Source organism: Rhinoraja longicauda, chromosome 11, assembly GCF_053455715.1.
Source record: "Rhinoraja longicauda isolate Sanriku21f chromosome 11, sRhiLon1.1, whole genome shotgun sequence".
Classification (NCBI taxonomy): domain Eukaryota; kingdom Metazoa; phylum Chordata; class Chondrichthyes; order Rajiformes; family Arhynchobatidae; genus Rhinoraja; species Rhinoraja longicauda.
In genome coordinates, this window is record NC_135963.1 from 48624932 (window position 1) to 48644408 (window position 19477).

Sequence of the window (19477 nt, forward strand, 5' to 3'; positions counted from 1 at the left end):
TACAGACAGACAAAAGGTAAATTGATTCAGACAGCACCAGCCAGGCAGTAGGGAAAGAGACGGGAAAAAAATCAAGGAAAAATGACAAAGGTCTAAGGGAAAGAAGGAAAGAAATACTAAACGATTCAAAAGGGATGGAGGAATAAAGAGTAGAAAGACATTAATGGTTAGTCAGAAATGAGGAAAGGTATAAGTAAAATTAGAATGATGTGGAATAATGTGATAAATGTTAAGACCAGACATTTCTCTCAACCTTACCTGAATTGCTATCAGAGGTTGTCATTTCTGAAAGGAGGGGGTTGCAGGCACCAATTATTTTTAAATATAGTGAAATGTTTTAGAAACTGATGCATTTGGATTTAAAATATTACTAGACATATATTTCGATGCTATGTCATTGAAGCACAAGCATGTAACTTCTAAAATGCATCAAACAATGCACATTCCACAACTTGAAGTTGTTAAAAAAAGTTATATTTAATTATTTCACAATTAAATTAAAAGCATTACTGAATTGAGATATTGACACTACTCAGGCTTTACAATCAAAGTACTGAACCTTTAGGTCAATAAATTAGTCCTTCTGCATGGCATACAGGTCAGGTTAGGTTTAAGTGAATGGTTGCCAAGGACAGTGGGTCATAAATTTCTATACGCTCAGCCACCAACACTGTGCTCTTTTATACAGGCCTCCTGATGAATATTCGGTGTCGAGCAAAAAACAAAATTCTGACATTACAGGCCACAATAATTTAAACACGGCTCTTAATTTGTCAGTTTTCCAAAGATGCCATAGACTTGATAAATAAAAGAACACTTTATATCAATTCAGAGTTATCATTTTGAATAGGTAGAAGGGAAAATATCTATGGACTTTTTTTAGTTTATTTTAGAGATACAGCGTGGAAACAGGCCCTTCGGTCCACCGGGTCTGTCCCAGCCAGCGACTCCCCACCGATTAACACTATCCTACACACACTAGGGACAATTTACACATAAACCAAGCCAATCTACCTACAAACCTGTACGCCTTTGGAGTATGGGAGGAAACTGTAGAACTCGGAGAAAGCCCACGCGGTCACGGGGAGAACGTACAAACTCCGTACAGACAACACCCGTAGTCGGGATCGAACCCAGGTCTCCGGCGCTGCAAGTGCTGCAAGGCAGCAACTCTACCGTTGCGCCACCGTGCCTCATTACAGACTGGCCCAGTGCGCTTTAACTATGCCAATATAAATCATCCCATATAAATGTACTGAATGTAATATATTTACCTGTGGTGTTCTCTGCAATTCATACAAGCTGAGCTCCCACGTTTTGCTGAGTGGCTGGGTGCCATTCGTCTGCACGATTTGTGCCATTGCTGCAAGAAATAGTCAAACGGCATGAAAATGGAAAGCTTCATTATCTCAGCTACTAAAATCCCTCCACCAAACAATACATTTCAATATAAATGAATATTAGTAACTTGCAGACACTGGAAGTCTGATAGTTTTTTAAAAAAAGCAGAAAATGCTGGAAACACTCAGCAGGCCAGGCAGCATCTAGAGCCAGAACTGCTAAACAGCCTGATGAAGGAAATTAGCCCTGAAATATTGACAGTTTCTCTTCCCACAGACACTATCTGACCTGCTGAGTTTTTTTCCTCAGCAGTTTCTGTTTTTATTTGGATATAAATAAAACCTCTAATTTCAGCACTCACTTTCAGGGGTTAGAAGCAAAAGAAGAATATGAACTCCACCTTTTTAATTCCACGTTTAAATTCCATTTGGAATATTTTGGAGGACCAAGAACCAAGAACCAACACCAATGGTAAAACCAAGTGGTGGTTGGCAGAAGTGAAGTCTTTGTAGCCCATGGTAGGTGCCATTAACTCTCGTATTGTCATCTAGAGCATCCAACAAGTGAACTAGTGTGAATATTTGTCTGTGCATCATCATATTTTCAAACATCCACACAAACCCGATGGACATGGTTGTGAAGCTCATTCTTATAGCCACTGCTTGGATCAGTGTGATCCAGAATTTGCAGAAAGACACGAGATCTGTTGCTTTAATCCTTTTTTCTGCATAATGTATTAGCTGCATCATTAATTCTTTCCCCTGCATTTTACTGTATCGTACATAATTGTTTATAACCTTGAAGTGTTCTTTCTCTATTCATTGATCCAAATCCTTGAAAACCTGCTAGTTTAGTCTCGATTACAACCTGCTACCCAAGCATTAACTCCATTCATTTTCTAAGAGCTCTTGAGTTGGCGAGTAGCTACTGTTTCATGATGACACATGCTGCTATTTTACCGCGACACAGTTGTAATTGTTAGATTTGTACTAGAATTTTACATCAGCTAAATACCGGTTCAGAAATTCAACAATCTTCAATGGTCAAGTCTTCAGCTGAAATGTTGTCAAGGCCCATTGACTTTGTAATAATCCAATGCATTTGCGTTTATAATGTAGAAAATGGATGGACTAATCTATGATATTCAGGATGCCAGAATCTTTGGGAAAAGGCCAACATGGATCAACCACTCAGCACTTTCATTTGAAGACACTTGTGATCCACTTTCATATCATAGCTTCTGGGGCTGCTTCCAGGACCGAGATTGTATTCCTTTTTTTTTTCTGGAAGTCCAAGTCCAATGTTACAAATCGTTACTCCGATATATGGGCTACCTTTGGAGTATGGCACCTGCACCGATGTTACTTGCCAAGTGTGATGCTGCTGGTCCTTAAACAGCCTTCACCTATGATCAACATTTGATTGTTGCATTTGCCAGTAGGAGTTGAGGAGGCATAAAGGAGGCATTGATAAAACAATAAGAATATATTTCCAGATAGCTTATAAGATCATAAGTGACAGGAGCAGAATTAGGCCATTCGGCCCATCAAGTATACTCTGTCATTCAATCATGGCTGATCTATCTCTCCCTCCTAACCCCATTCTCCTGCCTTCTCCCCATAACCTCCGACACCTGTACTAATCAAGAATCTATCTATCTCTGCTATCCGCTGACTTGGCCTCCACAGCCTTCTGTGGCAAAGAATTCCATAGATTCACCACACTCTCACGAAAGAAATTCCTCCTCATCTCCTTCCTAAAAGGACCTCTTTTAAATCTGAGGCTATGACCTCTAGTCCTAGACTCTCCCACTAGTGGAAACATCCACTCTATCCGAGCCTTTCACTATTCTGTACGTTTCACTGAGATCCCCCCTCATTCTTGTAAACTCCAGCGAGTACAGGCCCGGTGCCGTCAAACGCTCTTCATATGTTAACCTACTTGTTTTATTTATTTGCAGTCATCATGTTCCTTCAGGAAAGTTGCTTTATTCTTCTGTCCATTACTGATAACATTGATGCAGTCGGCTGTTAACCATGCAAATAGATATAAATATTACTTCAAGTAAAATGAAGCCATGGAACAAAATTACATTGAATTAGCCCAGTGAAGGGTGAAGTTGAAACATGGTTTAGAAATAGAACTATTTGATTAAAAACTGATAATAAACTGAAAATGACCAGAGTTTTAGACAGGATATATTTTGTCAAGAGGCATCGATATATCAAACGTTAGAAATTGAGTTAGCAATGCCAGCTAATAGTATGTTTATGCAACAAAAAGTGTAAAATTCCACCAATTTTATTTATAACATCAATCTCAGCAATTTAATAAAATTGGCAATTGAATCCAATGTACTTCTTGTTCAACTGCAACCATATTTATTTATGACGAGCTCTGCTGACCTTACGAAAAAGTCTCATCGCCATTTCTCATTACATTTATTAAATTGGCCTTCTTCCCACGATTCACTGGCACCCCCTGCACTTTCTCTGGCTACACATTCCTCTTAACAGGATAAATCGTGGACTCACTAATCTCCTCAAGATATTCCCAGAAAAACCTTAGTGTTTTGTAATTTCTTAAAAAGCATTACCATTAATTGTGCGCCAGTGTAAAACAGTCAAAGTTAAAATTAAGCACATCCGTTCTACCATACCAAACACAATAACCAAGCACTAAAACCTTTGCTCACAGCCCACCCCCCACACCCAAATTCTGCATAGATTCTATTTTTGCTCTTTTCAAAAATGAACTAGAACATAAATTAATATCAGTATTATTTTTTTGCAATGGCAAACATAAACATTAAAATATGATAGATTGATAGGCCACAACTTCAGAGAATTACAGAACAGAATAGAAGAGGGACACACAGCTGAATAAGTCTGTGTCAGTCTACGCAAGAACAATCCAGATTGTCACACTCCACTGCCATTTCCCTTCAGAGCTCTCCCTAGAGCTTGCAAATCTTTCCTTTCATCCAGCGGAACACAACAACTCACTCTGCCTTCACCACTATCCCAGGCAGTGCATTGCAGACACCAAATACTTACTGAATAAATAATAATTTCCTCACATCACTTTTAACTCATTTGCATGTCACTTTCATCCTGGATCCACTAACACCGGGAGGAGTTCCTTTTTTGTTATCTACAGTCTAAAGCCTTAATGATTTTCAATATGTACCTCAGTCGGGTCTTGCCATAATCCCCCTGCTCTAAGGAGAACAGTCTCAGCTTCACCAGTCATTTCACACAAATTAAGTCACTCAAAACTTAAATTAAGTCACTCTTGTACTCTGTACCTCCATTTAGAAAGCCCATGGTCCGTATGCTTTTTGAACACTTGCACAATCTGTTGTTGCTTTTACATGTGCACATATAAACCCAGATAAGATCGTTCTGGTACCTCTCCGTAAATGCGTCCAGAGAGGATATTGCCTCTTCTCATTATTCCCATCAAAATGTACCATGTTTCAACATTAATTTTCATCTGCCACTTATTGGGCCATTCCACCAGCCTGTCTACATCTCCTGGAAATCCAGTGCAAACAGTTCAGTGTGTTTCCAAGCTTTCAGTCACCAACACATTTGGAAACTGTGTCCTGGGCTTTAAAAATAGAAATGACCCCAGAACCTATCCCTGGAAAACTGTACACCCCCCTGCTGTCAGAGACAATCCTTCCCCTCCTCCTCTGTTACTTATCCACTGCTGCTATGACACCTTTTATTCCATGGCTTTCAGTTATGATGGCAAGACTACTCCTAGGAACCCTAGCAAAAGTCTTTCAAACATTCATACATACAGCAACAACACTTTCCTCTGAGCCTCTCCCTGTTACTTCAAAGAAAAATCAGTCAAGCATTCACTCATCCATCTACACTCATCCAAGAAACTGTTAATTCCATCCCTGGTTATTTTTTTTTATAAACATTCCCCACCATGGAGGATAAAATGACTGGTTTGTAATTAGAGTTTGTGCCTCCGCCCTTTTCTGAACAGGGGTGTAACACTGCACACAAAACAGGCACAGAGCAAGTGGAACCGAGTTAAATGTGTTCAAGATGTATTTATACCGCAATTTAGCTGGTTTGGAGATCGACGATAAACAAAATGATTCCATTTATACCTAGAACCACATTGGCTATGTAGTCTAAAACAAACTGTAAGGGTGGTTCCAGTTCCAAAGTCAACAATCCACAGTATGCTCAGAAATGTAGTTGGTAGCATTGCTGGCCCTTTTGAGTTTATCACTGTCCTTTTCTTTATAGTTGGACGTTCCCCAAGGTTCCAAGTAAGATGCTAGTAACTGAAGACTGTGTTGAGAGGAAAGGTGTTCATCCAGACGGATGAGTAGCTTTGGAATTCAAATGGACTGTGGAGCTCACTCACCAAGTATATTCAAAACATCCAAAGTGGCACAGAGGTAAAGAATCAGCATAAAGGATGAATGGCCTACTCCTGCCTCCATTTCTATCTCGGCCTGGGTTCCAAGAATTAGTTCCAAAGCAAGATGGGGCTCCACTTTGCACTCTCTCACAGCGCTTACCAAATGAGACCCCCGACTTGCCTGTTTAAATAAGTAAATTTGTCCCTATTCAATAAAATCAATAAAGTCAATGTGTCCACCAATGTTAGGCTAAAGAAAAATCTGGATTTTGGCTTCAGCGATGACTGCAAATAACCAGTTTTAAAAATCAAACTTTAGAAAGAGACCGTTTTCTAAAATTAGGTGGGAAAAAAAATTCAAAGGAAAGTCAATTAACTTCTAAAATGAAAAATGTTTTCAGCTGTTGAACAGAGTCTTCAATATCATACTGAGGGAGACTAAATCTATCAATACTATGACAGGCAGCTTGCACTTTACCTTCATTTGTAAGGTCAAAGCTCCAATTTACCCTAATTTATATGGTGTAATTCAGTTGTTAACTATTTGTTGCTTATGGTTATCTTGATCTCAAACTGGTTAGTGTTATAGACCCACAATATTGAGCCACCAACAGAAGAACTCTTATAATGTAGTTGGAGGTTTATACGGAGCAAAGCTGAAAATTCACAATGGATATCATCAGTAGGATTAGGACAAGCAACCAAACTCCAAAACTGAGGCCAAACCCTCACTCAGAAAGTGCACTATTTGACGCCGAGAGCATCTCATCTTGTACCCAGGGTAATGCATTAACATTGTTGGTGAGACACTACAAAAGAGTGTATTAAACCTCCTGTGTCACCACCATGATGAGCTCATATTCAGTATCCAGTAAGGACTTTGCATCAATCTATCAGAATCAAATGATGTTTCATTTGAATGACTTAACTTGCTGCCTTCAAGAGTCTTTAGGTAGTGTAGGAAAATAACTGCAGATGCTGATACAAATCGAAGGTATCACAAAATGCTGGAGTAACTCAGCAGGTCAGGCAGTATCTAGGAGAGAGGGAATGGGTGATGTTTCGGGTCGAGACCCTTCTTCACACTGAAGAAGGGTCTCGACCCGAAACGTCACCCATTCCCTCTCTCCTAGATGCTGCCTGACCTGCTGAGTTACTCCAGCATTTTGTAATACCTTCAAGAGTCTTTAAAGTAATTATACTAGTTCTGCTCAAATGAATCGCTGAAGAAGAAAAATATTAACTATTATTCATAGTTAGAAATATTAATTACCTGCACCTTGTTTATTTTCAGTAGCTTCCTACGTTTAATCTCAATTGTCAGTCAATTGCTTTGTATCTTGCTTCTCCATCAGTCACATCTACTGAGATTATCTCATTTAATTTGATTTACCCTCTACATTATTCTCTGGCATTTCTATAATGTTACCTTAATTGGCTCATTCTTTCTGCTCCTTTTCCCAATTTCACTCTTGACGGTGCTCCTCTCCAGTTTCCTTTGGAGGTGAATTCTTATTATTCACTTTCAGACAAAGAATGAATCCATTGAGCACCCAGATGTGTTTTAGTATTGTGGTTGTTGCTGGTTGGGCATTTGTCAATTGACCATGACAAAAACACAGGGATCTACTTCTATTTTCCACACATGCTCCACAATATGTGGCACCATTAAACTGAGAAAAAGTTCTAAGTCTGTCACAATGTTAGCTGTGAAGAGTAGCAGTCCCCATCAAGGTCAGCAAAGCCTTGGATGGAAGATACAGAGGAGTAAGGGCACGGATTAAGATTAATAACCAAGAGAGAGATCCAATAGGAAATCCATGAAGCTGAAAGCACTGCTGGTGGCTCGGCAGCAGCCCAAATCAGAATGCATGAAGGCGAGAGGCAGACAGCAAGTAGGACAAACATATTGCAGCACAATTTTTTTAAATATAATTGAATGAGCAAAATGACAAAGCCTGATCAAAGAAACAGAATAAAATAGACATTTATTTGGCAAACTGTCTTTACTGCCCCCTCCCACTTGTGTAGCAATACTTTTCAGCCATGACCTTCCTTGTCATTTACCACATACTATTCATCACTACCAGCTGATCTTATTTCCAAGTTGCATTGAAGTGTAGTCTCCAGAACATTTTCTTTCAGTCCAAGGTGTCACTGGTCTTACGTGGTATGCAGCAAGCAGAATGTGGTAAATATTGTCCGAACAGCAGACTCTTATTCTTGATGAGCTAGAAACACAAATACAAATGGCGCTGCTGCATTACATTGCTATTAATGCTGCAGCCAAGCTCCTGAAGAATGAGCTCGACATCTCCCAATCCTTGTTTCAGAAGCTTCCCTGCTTGCAATGCCATCTTAAATAATATTGTGTCGGAAGGAACGCCAGATGCTGCTTTAAACCGAAGATAGACACAAAAGTAATATTGAGTTCCATTGCTGCTGAGTTACTCCAGCATTTTGTGTCTATCTTTCATTTTTTATCAACTATGCATGTGCAAGATGTGCACATTATTAAATGTATCTGTTGGTTGACAAAGGACAGTCCAGTAGCCATCTGCACAAGCTGCTACGACTATGTCAATTGAGGTTAATTAAAAAAAAGTCAAGCTACCAGCACCTCCTTTTGTATGTATTGTCAGGAGACATAACAGCTAAAAAGCACATCTTTTAACAGCATATGTCTACAGCAGGAAGGACAGGATGCCTTTTTAGATGTCCATGTACCAATTAAGAACAAATGCATAACAAAGCTGTAAATTACATTTGTTAAATATTCTAAATACTCCCAATAGTTAATTAGATTCCTAAAGAAGGTTCGCTAAGCAGGATACGAACTGGAATGCATTGTCTGAGATGGTGGTGGAGGCAGATACTCCCACAATATTTAAGAAACATTTGGACAAGCAATGAATCACCAAGCATTGCAGGCTACAGACACAAGCGCTGGTGAACGGGACAGATAGAATTTTGGAGAGAAGAGAGTGCAGATGCTGAATTCTTGAGAAAAAAAAAAAAAACTGCTTGTGGAATTCAGCAGGCCAGGCAGCATCCATGAAGGGAAACTAGTAGAAAACATTGGAGATCGGGACCCTTCAGACTGACAGCCACTTGCTGGTCAGAATGGACGTGGTGGGCCAATGGGCCTATTTCTATGCTGTATGACTGACTAGTGTGTTGGTGGCGCGAGCCACAGGGTGTTGCATGTGTCTAGTGCCCTGCTATAAATCCAGATGCCGCTGGCTAGCAAATTTTGTGAAAAAGGGAGCGGAGTGCGTAAGCCTCCCCCTGCCAGTACAGAACCTCCAGATCAACAAGACTCTCGCAGTGCTTCCTCGTGGCAACACATGGTAACTGGGGCCACCTTCAGTCCCAGGCTAAACTGCGCAGGGATCTCGGAGGAACTCTGGCCCCCAGAGATGCGACGTGCAGGCCCACCGACATGTGGACACGTCCTGACGTCCAGCAACCAGGTCCCAACTATGGGTTAAATAGCACCCCGCTGCCTTGTGGGTAAAGCTCAGGAGAGCCAAAGGCACTGGAGCTGAAGTCCCTAGAGACGGCCGGCTGATCCCTCGTGCGTCCGCCTTCCGGCAACTCCTACAACCGAGTAGGCCCCAGACGTAGCAGCCACGCCGTTCCTCTGGAATCAGCCTACCAGGTCGAGAGGGGAATGCAGATGCTGGGCAAGTCTGATTTCCCATTTACCTGTCCAGGCTCAGCAGCCAAATCAAATGGAGAGGACACTTCATCCTTGCTGGGCACAGTGAGATGTAACCATGGATGAAGAATCCCCCTCTCCAAGCAGGACAACGCCAAGCCGCACCATCATCTCCCGCAGATAGACAGATGCCAGTGTACAGTAGTATGACTGACTATGAACGTATCAAAAACTGCTCCTCTTGGAAAATCGGATTTCCTTCCAAACTAGCACACAGCACTTCTGCAAAACAACCCAAGCAAAGGATTGCATGTCCAACAATATCACATTGTCTCAGTGGGTCTCTGAAGGGTCTCAGTGGGTACACTTCGCACTAAAGGCTGCAGCGTGCCTCCAATCCAAAAAAATAATCCGACTTTAAAATGGCATGTCAACACAAATACATGGTTAAAAAAGTAACCTTCAAAGATAATACAAAGTTAAAACATCTAAAATTGTCCAAATATGCAACTTTACATTCTGAGATCTCTCTTCAAATCAGGAACTAATCAGTGGAGGTAGTAGAAGCGTGGGGCTTCCATGTAAACCTGCTTGGTGTCTGAGGTGACCTTTATTCTGGCATTTCACAATCTTACAATTAATAATGAACTCATGAAATCTTTCCCAGTGCCTCCCTGGTGAACTCCTTTCGGGCACACTGGGCTTGCTGTGCACACTCAGCCATGCAACATGTGATCAAATATGACGGTTTAAAAATCATTCTTTCTATATTGGCAACAAAACTCCCACAAAAACACCAAGATCATACTGCTCCAACAAAAAGCTTTTCCTAATTAGTTTATATCTTAGAAAAATCACAATTAGTGCCCAGATGAGACAGCCAACTCCACCAACGAGGTACAAGAATGGAATCATATAAAGCTTGTTTTCTTTGCTTTATGAGATGATTTAGATTTTTTTTTTAGATTTACAGTGCGGAAACAGGCCCTTCGGCCCACCGAGTCCACGCCGCCCAGCGATCCACGCACATTAACACTATCCTACACCCACTAGGGACAATTTTTACATATTACCCAGTCAGTTAACCTACATACCTGTACGTCTTTGGAGTGTGGGAGGAAACCGAAGATCTCGGAGAAAACCCACACAGGTCACGGGGAGAACATACAACCTCCGTACAGACGGCGCCCGTAGTCAGGATGGAACCTGAGTCTCCGGCGCTGCATTCGCTGTAAGGCAGCAACTCTACCGCTGCGCCAGCGTGCCGCCCAGATACTGGCCCATGAAATCAACCAACTCTGAACTTGAAGGATAACATGGTTGTGAAGGGTCACCTAACCCCATAGTAAAATGGAATAAGACATCGTTCTGCAGGGATGTTCTAACACCTTTGCTCTGATCTAGCATTCCTACTGATTCTGTTTGTATTTGAACAAAAACGGGTGCACTGGAGTAAAAAAACATTTTACTGCAACAAAACAAAGATTGGCTTGATGCCTTGTTTTACATGTATAAAGGTCAGTATTTTCAAAGTACAGAAATGCAGAATGCTTCCTCGATATCCTCTTAGAAACACGGTCTAAATCACCACTGTCAGTAATGGACATCACCACAGATTGTTAAACTGGAACCAATATACAAAAGGACAAGCTGACGATACATGTTGGTTATAAGAGGAAAGGCAGAGGAAGATGTCTAGTTTAGCTTAGTTTAGTTTAGTGATACAGCGTGGAAACAGGCCCTTCAGCCCACCGAGTCCACACCAACCAGCGATCACCCGTAGGCTAGTTCTATCCTACACACAAGGGACATTTTACAGAAGCCAATTAACCTACAACCCTGCACGCCTTTGGAGCAATGGGAGGAAACCGAGCACTCAAAGAAAACCCACGAGTACATAGGGAGAATTTGCAAACTCTGTACAGACAGCACCCGAGGTCAGGGTCGAACCCGGGTCTCTGGCGCTGTAATGCAGCAACTCTACTGTTGTGCCAATGTGCCACGGTATGAATCTAAGAGTCACTGAATTTGGGGAATGGTCAAGGGTTGAGAGATTTGTGACTTCAGTCTACTCAAATAATACATTTGCTTTTACATTCTTCCTTCAAAATTCACTTACAATTTGAAAGAGTACACGTCAATCTTTTCCTGAGGAGCTGGATGCCAAAATATCAATTGTCCAAAGTTGAATACTGGATTAAAGGGAACCAGTAGGATTATCCATTTTAACACGATTTGGATTTCCAGAAGGTTTTTGGTGAAGTATCTCAAAAGGTTACCGTGCAAGATGAGAGTACAAAGTTTGGGGCAATATGTCCCACATATCTCACTTATCCCACATTATACACCAACCAGCCAGCTTTTATACCTAATCACATAATCCATCAATATCCCTCTGCAGGCTCTTTGCACCCTCCTCATAATTTGCTATCCTTTCCATCTTTGTATCATCAACAGCTTTGACTTCAGCATTTTAAGTTCCTTCGTCCAATTCAGCAATAAAAAATAATAAATAATGGAGGCCCCATCAATGACATATCATCAATCCAAAAACAAAACACCTATTTGTCACGTATCTGTTAATAGGCCACTCCCGCATCTCTGCCAATATATTGTCCCAACCGTTGTACTCTCATTTTTCACGGTAACCTTTTGAGATACTTCACCAAAATCCTTCTGGAAATCCAACTTCTGTTAAAACTGATTATCCTACTGGTTCCCTTTATCCAGTATTCAACTTTGGACAATTGATACTTTGGCATCCAGCTCCTCAGGAAAAGATTGGTGTGTGCTCTTTCAATTTGTAAGTGAATAAGTGAGTTAAAACTGTAACAGGAATAACACTGATAAGACACAAAAAGCTGGAGTCACTCAGCGGGTCAGACAGCATCTCTGGAGAGAAGGAATAGGTGACGTTTCGGGTCGAGACCCTCCTTCAGACTCGATCCAAAACATCACCTATTCCTTTTCTCTAAAGACGCTGTCTGACCTGCTCAGTTACTCCAGCGTTTTGCGTCTATCTTCGGTTTAAACCCGCATTTGCAATTCCTTCCTGCACAACACTGAATAGTCCAGAAAATTTGCCCTGACCACACCAGAATATTGAGCTAGAGGAATTCGACTGCAAACAGGACCCATTGGTTCCCTTTATCCAATTGAACATTTTTTTATTAACAATGAAAGCTATTTTATAAGCACAATATTATTGTAGTAAGCTGAAGTCTTTGCAAGCATTGCAAGAGCATTCATTTTATCACCATTATCCCAAGTGACATTTAGTATTTTCCAAAAAGGAACAACTGTAAACTGTGGTTCGGTATATAATTTAAAAAATAAAATCAGTCGAATGCAAAATTGTGAAAGTAATTATATAGCCCAGCCATCCACTTCAGTAAATCTCTCACCAGCTCAGAATCATTGAAACATACAGCACAGAAGCAGGACCTTTGGCCCAACTTGACCATGGATCCCCCATCTACACTCGTCCCATGTGCTACATCCCTCTGGCGCAGCGGTAGAGTTGCTGCCTTACAGCATCAGTTCGACCCGGACTACGGGTTCTTGTCTGTTAAGAGCTTCTACGGTCTCCCCGTGAACTGCATAGGTTTTCTCCGGGATCTCCTGTTTTCCCCCGACACTCCAAAGATATATAGGTTTGTTGGTTAATTGGCTTGGTATAATTGTAAATTGTCCCTAGTGTGTCACCAGTTGGATGGTGTTAGTGTGCGGGGTTTGCTGGTTGGCGCTGACTCAATGAACTGAAGGGGCTGTTTCCGCACAGTATCTCTAAACCCTAAACTAAATTCTAATTGTTCCAATCCATGTACCTGTCCAAATATCTTTTAAACATTGTCATGGTACCTGGCTAACAACCTCGTCTGGCAGCTCCTTCCATGTACCCACCACCCTGTGTGTGAAAAAGGTGCCTCACAGGTTCCTATTAAATCTTTTAATTCTCACCTTAAACCTATGTCCTCTGGATCTTGATTCCCTCCACAACTCTAATCAGATTAACAACCGTGTTCATATTCAAAATGTTTCCTTCAGTCGGCCAGGAAATAAACATGTTATTTTGTGCATTGCACTAGCTCTTCAGTAAACAATGCCATCTGCTCTTTCTAAAGTGCTGAGAACCACCTCTGGTGAGTGCAGAGGTGGCAGCTCAAGTGGCACCAGATGCAAGGGTAGCCCACATACCAGGTGGTCATCGCAAGCCTGTGACATTCAGGGGCAGAGTTTGGTGAGGAAAAGCATCAAAAACAAGGGAAGAGATGTCATCGCAGTGGGCCTCATGAGTGGCAAGGGTGTTTTTTTAAGAAAAAGATAGGTGTCAACTCTACTAAGTATGACATTACTGAATGTACAGACAGTGAGAACGTATGAAGAGTTTTGGCACAGTTTTTATTTTGTATGTATTTTTTATTCTGAATAAAGTTTATTTTTGAATTAAATATATAGTTTTTACAAGCCAGAGATACTGTTCCACCAATCACTGACCTGTCCAGGCAAGGCCTCTCTCAACCATCACAGAGATGGGCTCCAAATTAGACATCAGCAATGACTATTTGCAAAGAAGGGCAATGTTTGCCACACAGCAAATTCAGACCTGGGGTGTAAAGGAGGCAGCATTCGAAGGCTCCAAGAGATTGTTAAAAAAAACTGCTCTAACTTTGCAATTTAAACATAATAAGGAACATACCAGCACTGTGTTTGTGCTAATATTTCTAACTTTGTTCAATTCTCTTCTTCGTGGAGTATTTTAACACTTTTCTTAGCCAGGGGATCAGGCACCAGACTATGACCATTCTGCTTACTTGCATCTGAATGGATAGTTCACAATGCAGCAAATCAAATCATGGACATTAGTGCTGGAAAATACCGAACAATAATAATTTGTATAATACCTTTAACAAATTTAAATGTTTCAGCGACTTCAAAGCACACCCTGAGCTTTCACAGGACTGAATTATGTTTTGAGTCCAGAGTGAACTTTATTATCAACATGCATCAGGAATGCAAGTCCCAGCCACTCTGGGACAACATGCATCAGAAATGCAAGTCCCAGCCACTCTGACAAGGCAGGTTCTGTGCTGCAGAAAGCTTGGGATTTCTGTATTCATGGTGACAGTTAGACTTAGGCTTGGACTTGCTGTGATCAGTTCAGGTTTTATATTTTATATCTGATCAGATCACTTCTTCGCAAGAGAGCTAGCTGACAAAATTTCACACTGGGGCATTCCAGGGGGTATGACGGCAGATAACTAAAAGCTTGGACAGAAATATATATATTTTAAGAAACATCTTTTAAAGAGATAGAGATTCAGAGAATTTTTAATATATTTTTTTACATTCGTTATCATCTGAACAAATTTCTTACAGCCCCAATCAGTCAAACAGTTATCCTCTCAGTAAGAGTACGGAATAAATTCATCCTCAACAGACAGATATGTTAAAGGTGCAATAGGATTATTAACAGGGATCAGCATCGTTGTAATTATTTTGTACAAAGGGTTTCCAGTTTCATATATGTACTTACTATTGAGATGCAATCAATGGTACAGCTGCTGAACGTGGCAGTGTGCAAAGGAATATCTTCAACTTTTGTTCCTTGAATTATCAAACATAGGACAAAGACCTCAGATTTGCTCATCAATCCATCTTTACCCCAATCTACAGAAAATGCCTTCCCCTGTCATTGACACCAACCATGCCAGCCACTGAGGTGAATTGTCAGTATAGCATCACTGATAGCGTCATAGAGTCATGGAGTGATAGAGGCCCTTCGGCCCAACTTGCCCACACCAGCCAACATGTCCCAGCTACACCAATCCCACCTGCCCGCTTTTGGTCCATATCCCTCCAATCCTGTCCTATTCATGTACCTGCCTAACTGTTTATTAAACGTTGGGATAGTCCCTACCTCAACTACCTCCTCTGGCAGCTTGTTCCATACACCCACCACCCTTTGTGTCGAAAAGTTACCCCTCAGATTCCTATTCAATCTTTTCCCCTTCACCTTAAACCTATGTCCTCTGGTTCTCGATTCACCTACTCTGGGCAAGAGACTCTGTGCATCTAATTTCAGCTGATTGATGCCATGGACTTGTTATGGCATCTACTTGGTAGTTTAGGTTGAGGATACACAGGTTCATTTCATCAAGAGGATTCTGCAACCAACAGGAAGAATGGGCTTCCTATCAATTGGTCAAGACAGAAATAGGGCAGAGTTAAATCCTCAAAGCAATTGTGCCACCCAGTCCACAGACAGGCATTGTAATTAAAATAAGTTGCTTGGAAAGAAAACAAGGCTGCATGTTGTTGTGCTACGATTACGAGATCATAAGATAATTATAGAGGGGATGGCCAATTAGCCCATGCATCCACAATATTTCTCCCACTACCGCTGCAAAACACTGCTCCCAAATATTTTAAAGATCTCCAGTTGGGGTAGTAGTGAGTAGTAGAAGAATGAATGAAGAAAGTAGGTGATGTAAAGACTTAATCTCTCATATCAAAACAGAGATAATATTTGAAGCGGAGGAAAAAATTAAAGAGTTACAAAAGAACAAAACGATCAATTGCTCCTCACTGAAGCATAAGATAGAGTTTAATGGTATTTAACCCACACAACACTACCCTGAAATGAATTCCATGCCATGATCAACAGCCTAGATTTGCTCAACAGCTCGGGCTAATAGCTACCACACCAAACAAGTTGACACTGTCCTTAACTCTGCAATGCGGGTCATCACAGGGACGCTTAAGTCAACACCTTTGCAGTGGCTCGCTGTCCTCTTTCACATCGCCCCTCCCAGCATAAGCCGAAGGGAATGTTGAAAGATTGGTGCACCATCGAGGCTAATCCTGGCCTTCCCATCCATGCTGACTTGGACAATCTGCCCAACATGCGCCTGAAGTCCCACAAACCCTTCTGGTCTTCAGCCAAATCCCGGAAAGACTTTGACCCCTAGACTGAGTGGCACAGAGCCTGGAAAGATGCCAACACCAACAACAGAGAGGTCATCACAGACCCCACAGTGAAACCACCCACCGGGATTTGACCTCCATCGCAAGCAATGGCTAACCCTGAACAGGATCCGCACCCTCCACGCAAGAACAGCCCATCACCTGCACAAGTGGGGGATGACTGACAGCCCTGCTTGCGACTGCGGATATCCAGACCAGACCATCCCACACATCGTGAATGACTCCTCACTGAGGCTTTTCCCTGGTGGCATCAAAGCCATCCACCCAGCAACTAATGCTGCCCTGGCCTGGATGTCCACCCTTGGCCTACAACTTTAGGCTGTGCACACCACACGCAAGAAGAAGATCACTCTTGAAAGATAATTCCTTTCTCTGCACAAACCCCAAATTTATTTGTTAGTTTGAACTCAGTTTTATCCTCAAATTAATTTGAAGCAATTGCTATTAAAGCTCAATAAATGTTATGCCTGGTTACAGCTGAAAAGACTTAGTTTTCTATGTTGAAACTTATGATAAAAATTACAACAGCTTTATATTTATGGAAAGCTTCTGACTGAAATACCTGAATGCTGCCTGGTTCTTTCCAATTATGTGCAAGAAATCACTGCCAGGTTAAATTTACTAGGCAGGATTTCAGCAACCTTGAGTCTTATTAACGTTTAGCGAGTAACACATTTTTACAGCATTATAAAAGTTAAATAGCAAGTTAATCTGACCTAGTTTCTCCATTTTCTCTCAGCTTTCTGAAAGCTAGCAACCAATGACAGAAAATAATCCAATGGGCACAAACAAACCTCAGGCACCTCATAAAGCAGTCGTTCTTCATGAACAAGGTGAAATAGCAAATGTTTCCGCTGTTTGAGTTGCCAATGCTTTTTCACCATTCCAGTTAATAGTTCCAGATTCAATACATACTGCACTGTTCAGAATTGGACACAGGCTCTGCTGTTCCTATTGCATGCTGGCATGTGATAGGAAATTTCCATCAATACATGAACAAATCGTGATGAGAAAAAAACAGAGTTGTTTAATTTTGTGGTCAGCTAATTCTAATGGTTGGTTGACAACTACAATTATGCCACGATTGATAGGTTTACAATTTAAAAGAGTTGAGGTGGTAGCCCTAATCAATTGTTACAGATTAAAACTATTTATGACCCCAATCAGGATCCAGGAACATTCACCCTTACAGCACAGATGAGCAACAAGAATGATAGCTAATTTTATTCATCTCTCCTTTCCCTATTTTAGTAATTCTACTGATGTCAAAACGTCAGTGCTGTTTTAACTAAGACCAGCCAATCCACAAATGCTGTATCCTACACAGTTCCAACACCACCCCAGAGAGTGGATTAATGCTGGGTGTCCCAATGAATAAATATTGAAATTACATTTTAATCGATTTATTTTTGAAATGGAGCTTTACTTCAATTCTCCTTCCATTAATAAGAAACAAAGTTCACCATCATCAAATTGCCCTATTCAAAAGCTTGAATTAACTACTAAGAACTAGCATGACTAATTCACAAATCTAATAAACTGCTTGTTGAATGATAGCAAGATGCTTTACTACACTTGCCCCCATTTGTTTACTTTTACCAGTATCCTGTACGCTCATCTTCCATCGCTATTTTAAATCAAATTGTTTACAATGCCAAAGATAGACAAAATGTTGGAGTAACTCAGCGGGACAGGCAGCATCTCTGGATAGAAGGGATGGGTCGAGACCCTTCTTCAGACTATATATAAGAATTATATTCAGAATTATCATGCCAACGAGACCAGTGTGTTCTTCTCTGTCTTGTCAGGATGGTCCTACACAGGTCAATATGAATTTAAGAGAGCTGAATGTTGTAGTAAACTGTGAGAAGTGTGCACTCCACTCAGGACAGCTCACTGGGCACTCCATCAGGCTCAGTGTGACCTTCCAGTGTCTCAGAAATGCCACTGGCTGAAACACTAGACCTGGCGTTAGATGGGACACACTGTTTTGAAGAGAGTACATAATGTACATATTTCTTTTAAGCGTTAAGAGCACCAATAAGTACTCTTGGCGAATCCTCAGATTTCTGGTGTAAGAAGCAAATATAATATGGACAAAAAAAAACTGTAACGAGATAAGGACAAAGAGACAAAATATTTGGACAGGAGCAGTGACAATGTAGAAATTTGCCCTTCAGAAAGCAACAACACGGCTGCTTCTCCAAGATTGACGGCGTGGTTGACAAATCAGGGTTGGCGAACACAGAAACAAGCAGCCAGTGTAGACTGGCGGGGAGGAGGGAGCCAGGACTTACTTGTGAGTAATGTGTTTTACACACACACACACACACACACAATAATTATAAGTTCAAGCTGCAGCAACACAGCGTAATGGCATTGGCGAGAGGATTCAGTTAACCCTACAACTCACAGTATAAACGGCCCGGCTCAAGTACACCTCAGAAAGAAAATCACCGGCTGGGATGCGAACACCTCACACTCACTCACTCACACCGAGAGCAATTAAACCACAACGACAGGGACACACACACAAACAAAGCGGGGAGAGAAGAAAAGTGGTTCCAACACCGACCCCCGCGCCCCAACGCCCTATTTACTGGATGCAATCACCAACTGGTCGGTCATAGGAATGGATGTGTGGCTTTTTTTTCTCTAAAATCCAGACGTTGTGGAAGATAGGAGAGCCATGTAAGAGGCGGATCAGCGGCGGCGGCCGGCCGTAGCGACGCACACCCCGGGGTAGCACCGACAATCACAGCCCACCGCTCTGTCCCGCACCAGCACCGGCCCGCTCGCCCCACCACCACCACCACCACCACTAGCACTCACTCACTCACCGGCCTTAGACACAGCGGACCCGCACCGCTCGATCTGCCCGCACTTTCCCCTCCCTCCCTCCCTCCCTCCCGCGATGTAAACAGCCCCGAAGCACCAAGCCACTTGCAATATGGCGAGTCTCCGCAATGGACATTGGGAAAGCAATCAGTATCTAGAATAACTCTCTTTCTGCATCCATCCACGGTTAGAGCTTTTACATTACAAAAACAAAAAAGCAACGCAGTGTTTCTAATTATGGACTGCGTCGTCGTCATC

General features: G+C 41.7%; 1 protein-coding gene across 8 annotated transcripts in view; it reads right to left on the reverse strand.

Annotated features, from left to right (window-relative positions):
• rnf2 (ring finger protein 2) overlaps nucleotides 1–19274 on the reverse strand; it is a 38934-nt gene extending 19660 nt beyond the window's left edge. Inside the window, exons 1-4 of one of the 8 annotated variants that reach the window (XM_078407617.1) lie at nucleotides 19222–19249; nucleotides 7821–7964; nucleotides 3283–3368; nucleotides 1275–1363 (exon numbers count right to left, since the gene is read on the reverse strand). In XM_078407617.1, coding sequence (XP_078263743.1) covers nucleotides 1275–1361 — 87 coding nt within the window. In that variant the 5' untranslated portion in view covers nucleotides 1362–1363; nucleotides 3283–3368; nucleotides 7821–7964; nucleotides 19222–19249. Of the gene's footprint in view, nucleotides 1–1274; nucleotides 1364–3282; nucleotides 3369–7800; nucleotides 7991–18981; nucleotides 19013–19221 lie in introns of those variants that run through there. The other 7 variants (XM_078407613.1, XM_078407614.1, XM_078407616.1 and 4 more) reach the window with 7 other exon arrangements.
• Nucleotides 19275–19477: the final 203 nt, after the last annotated feature.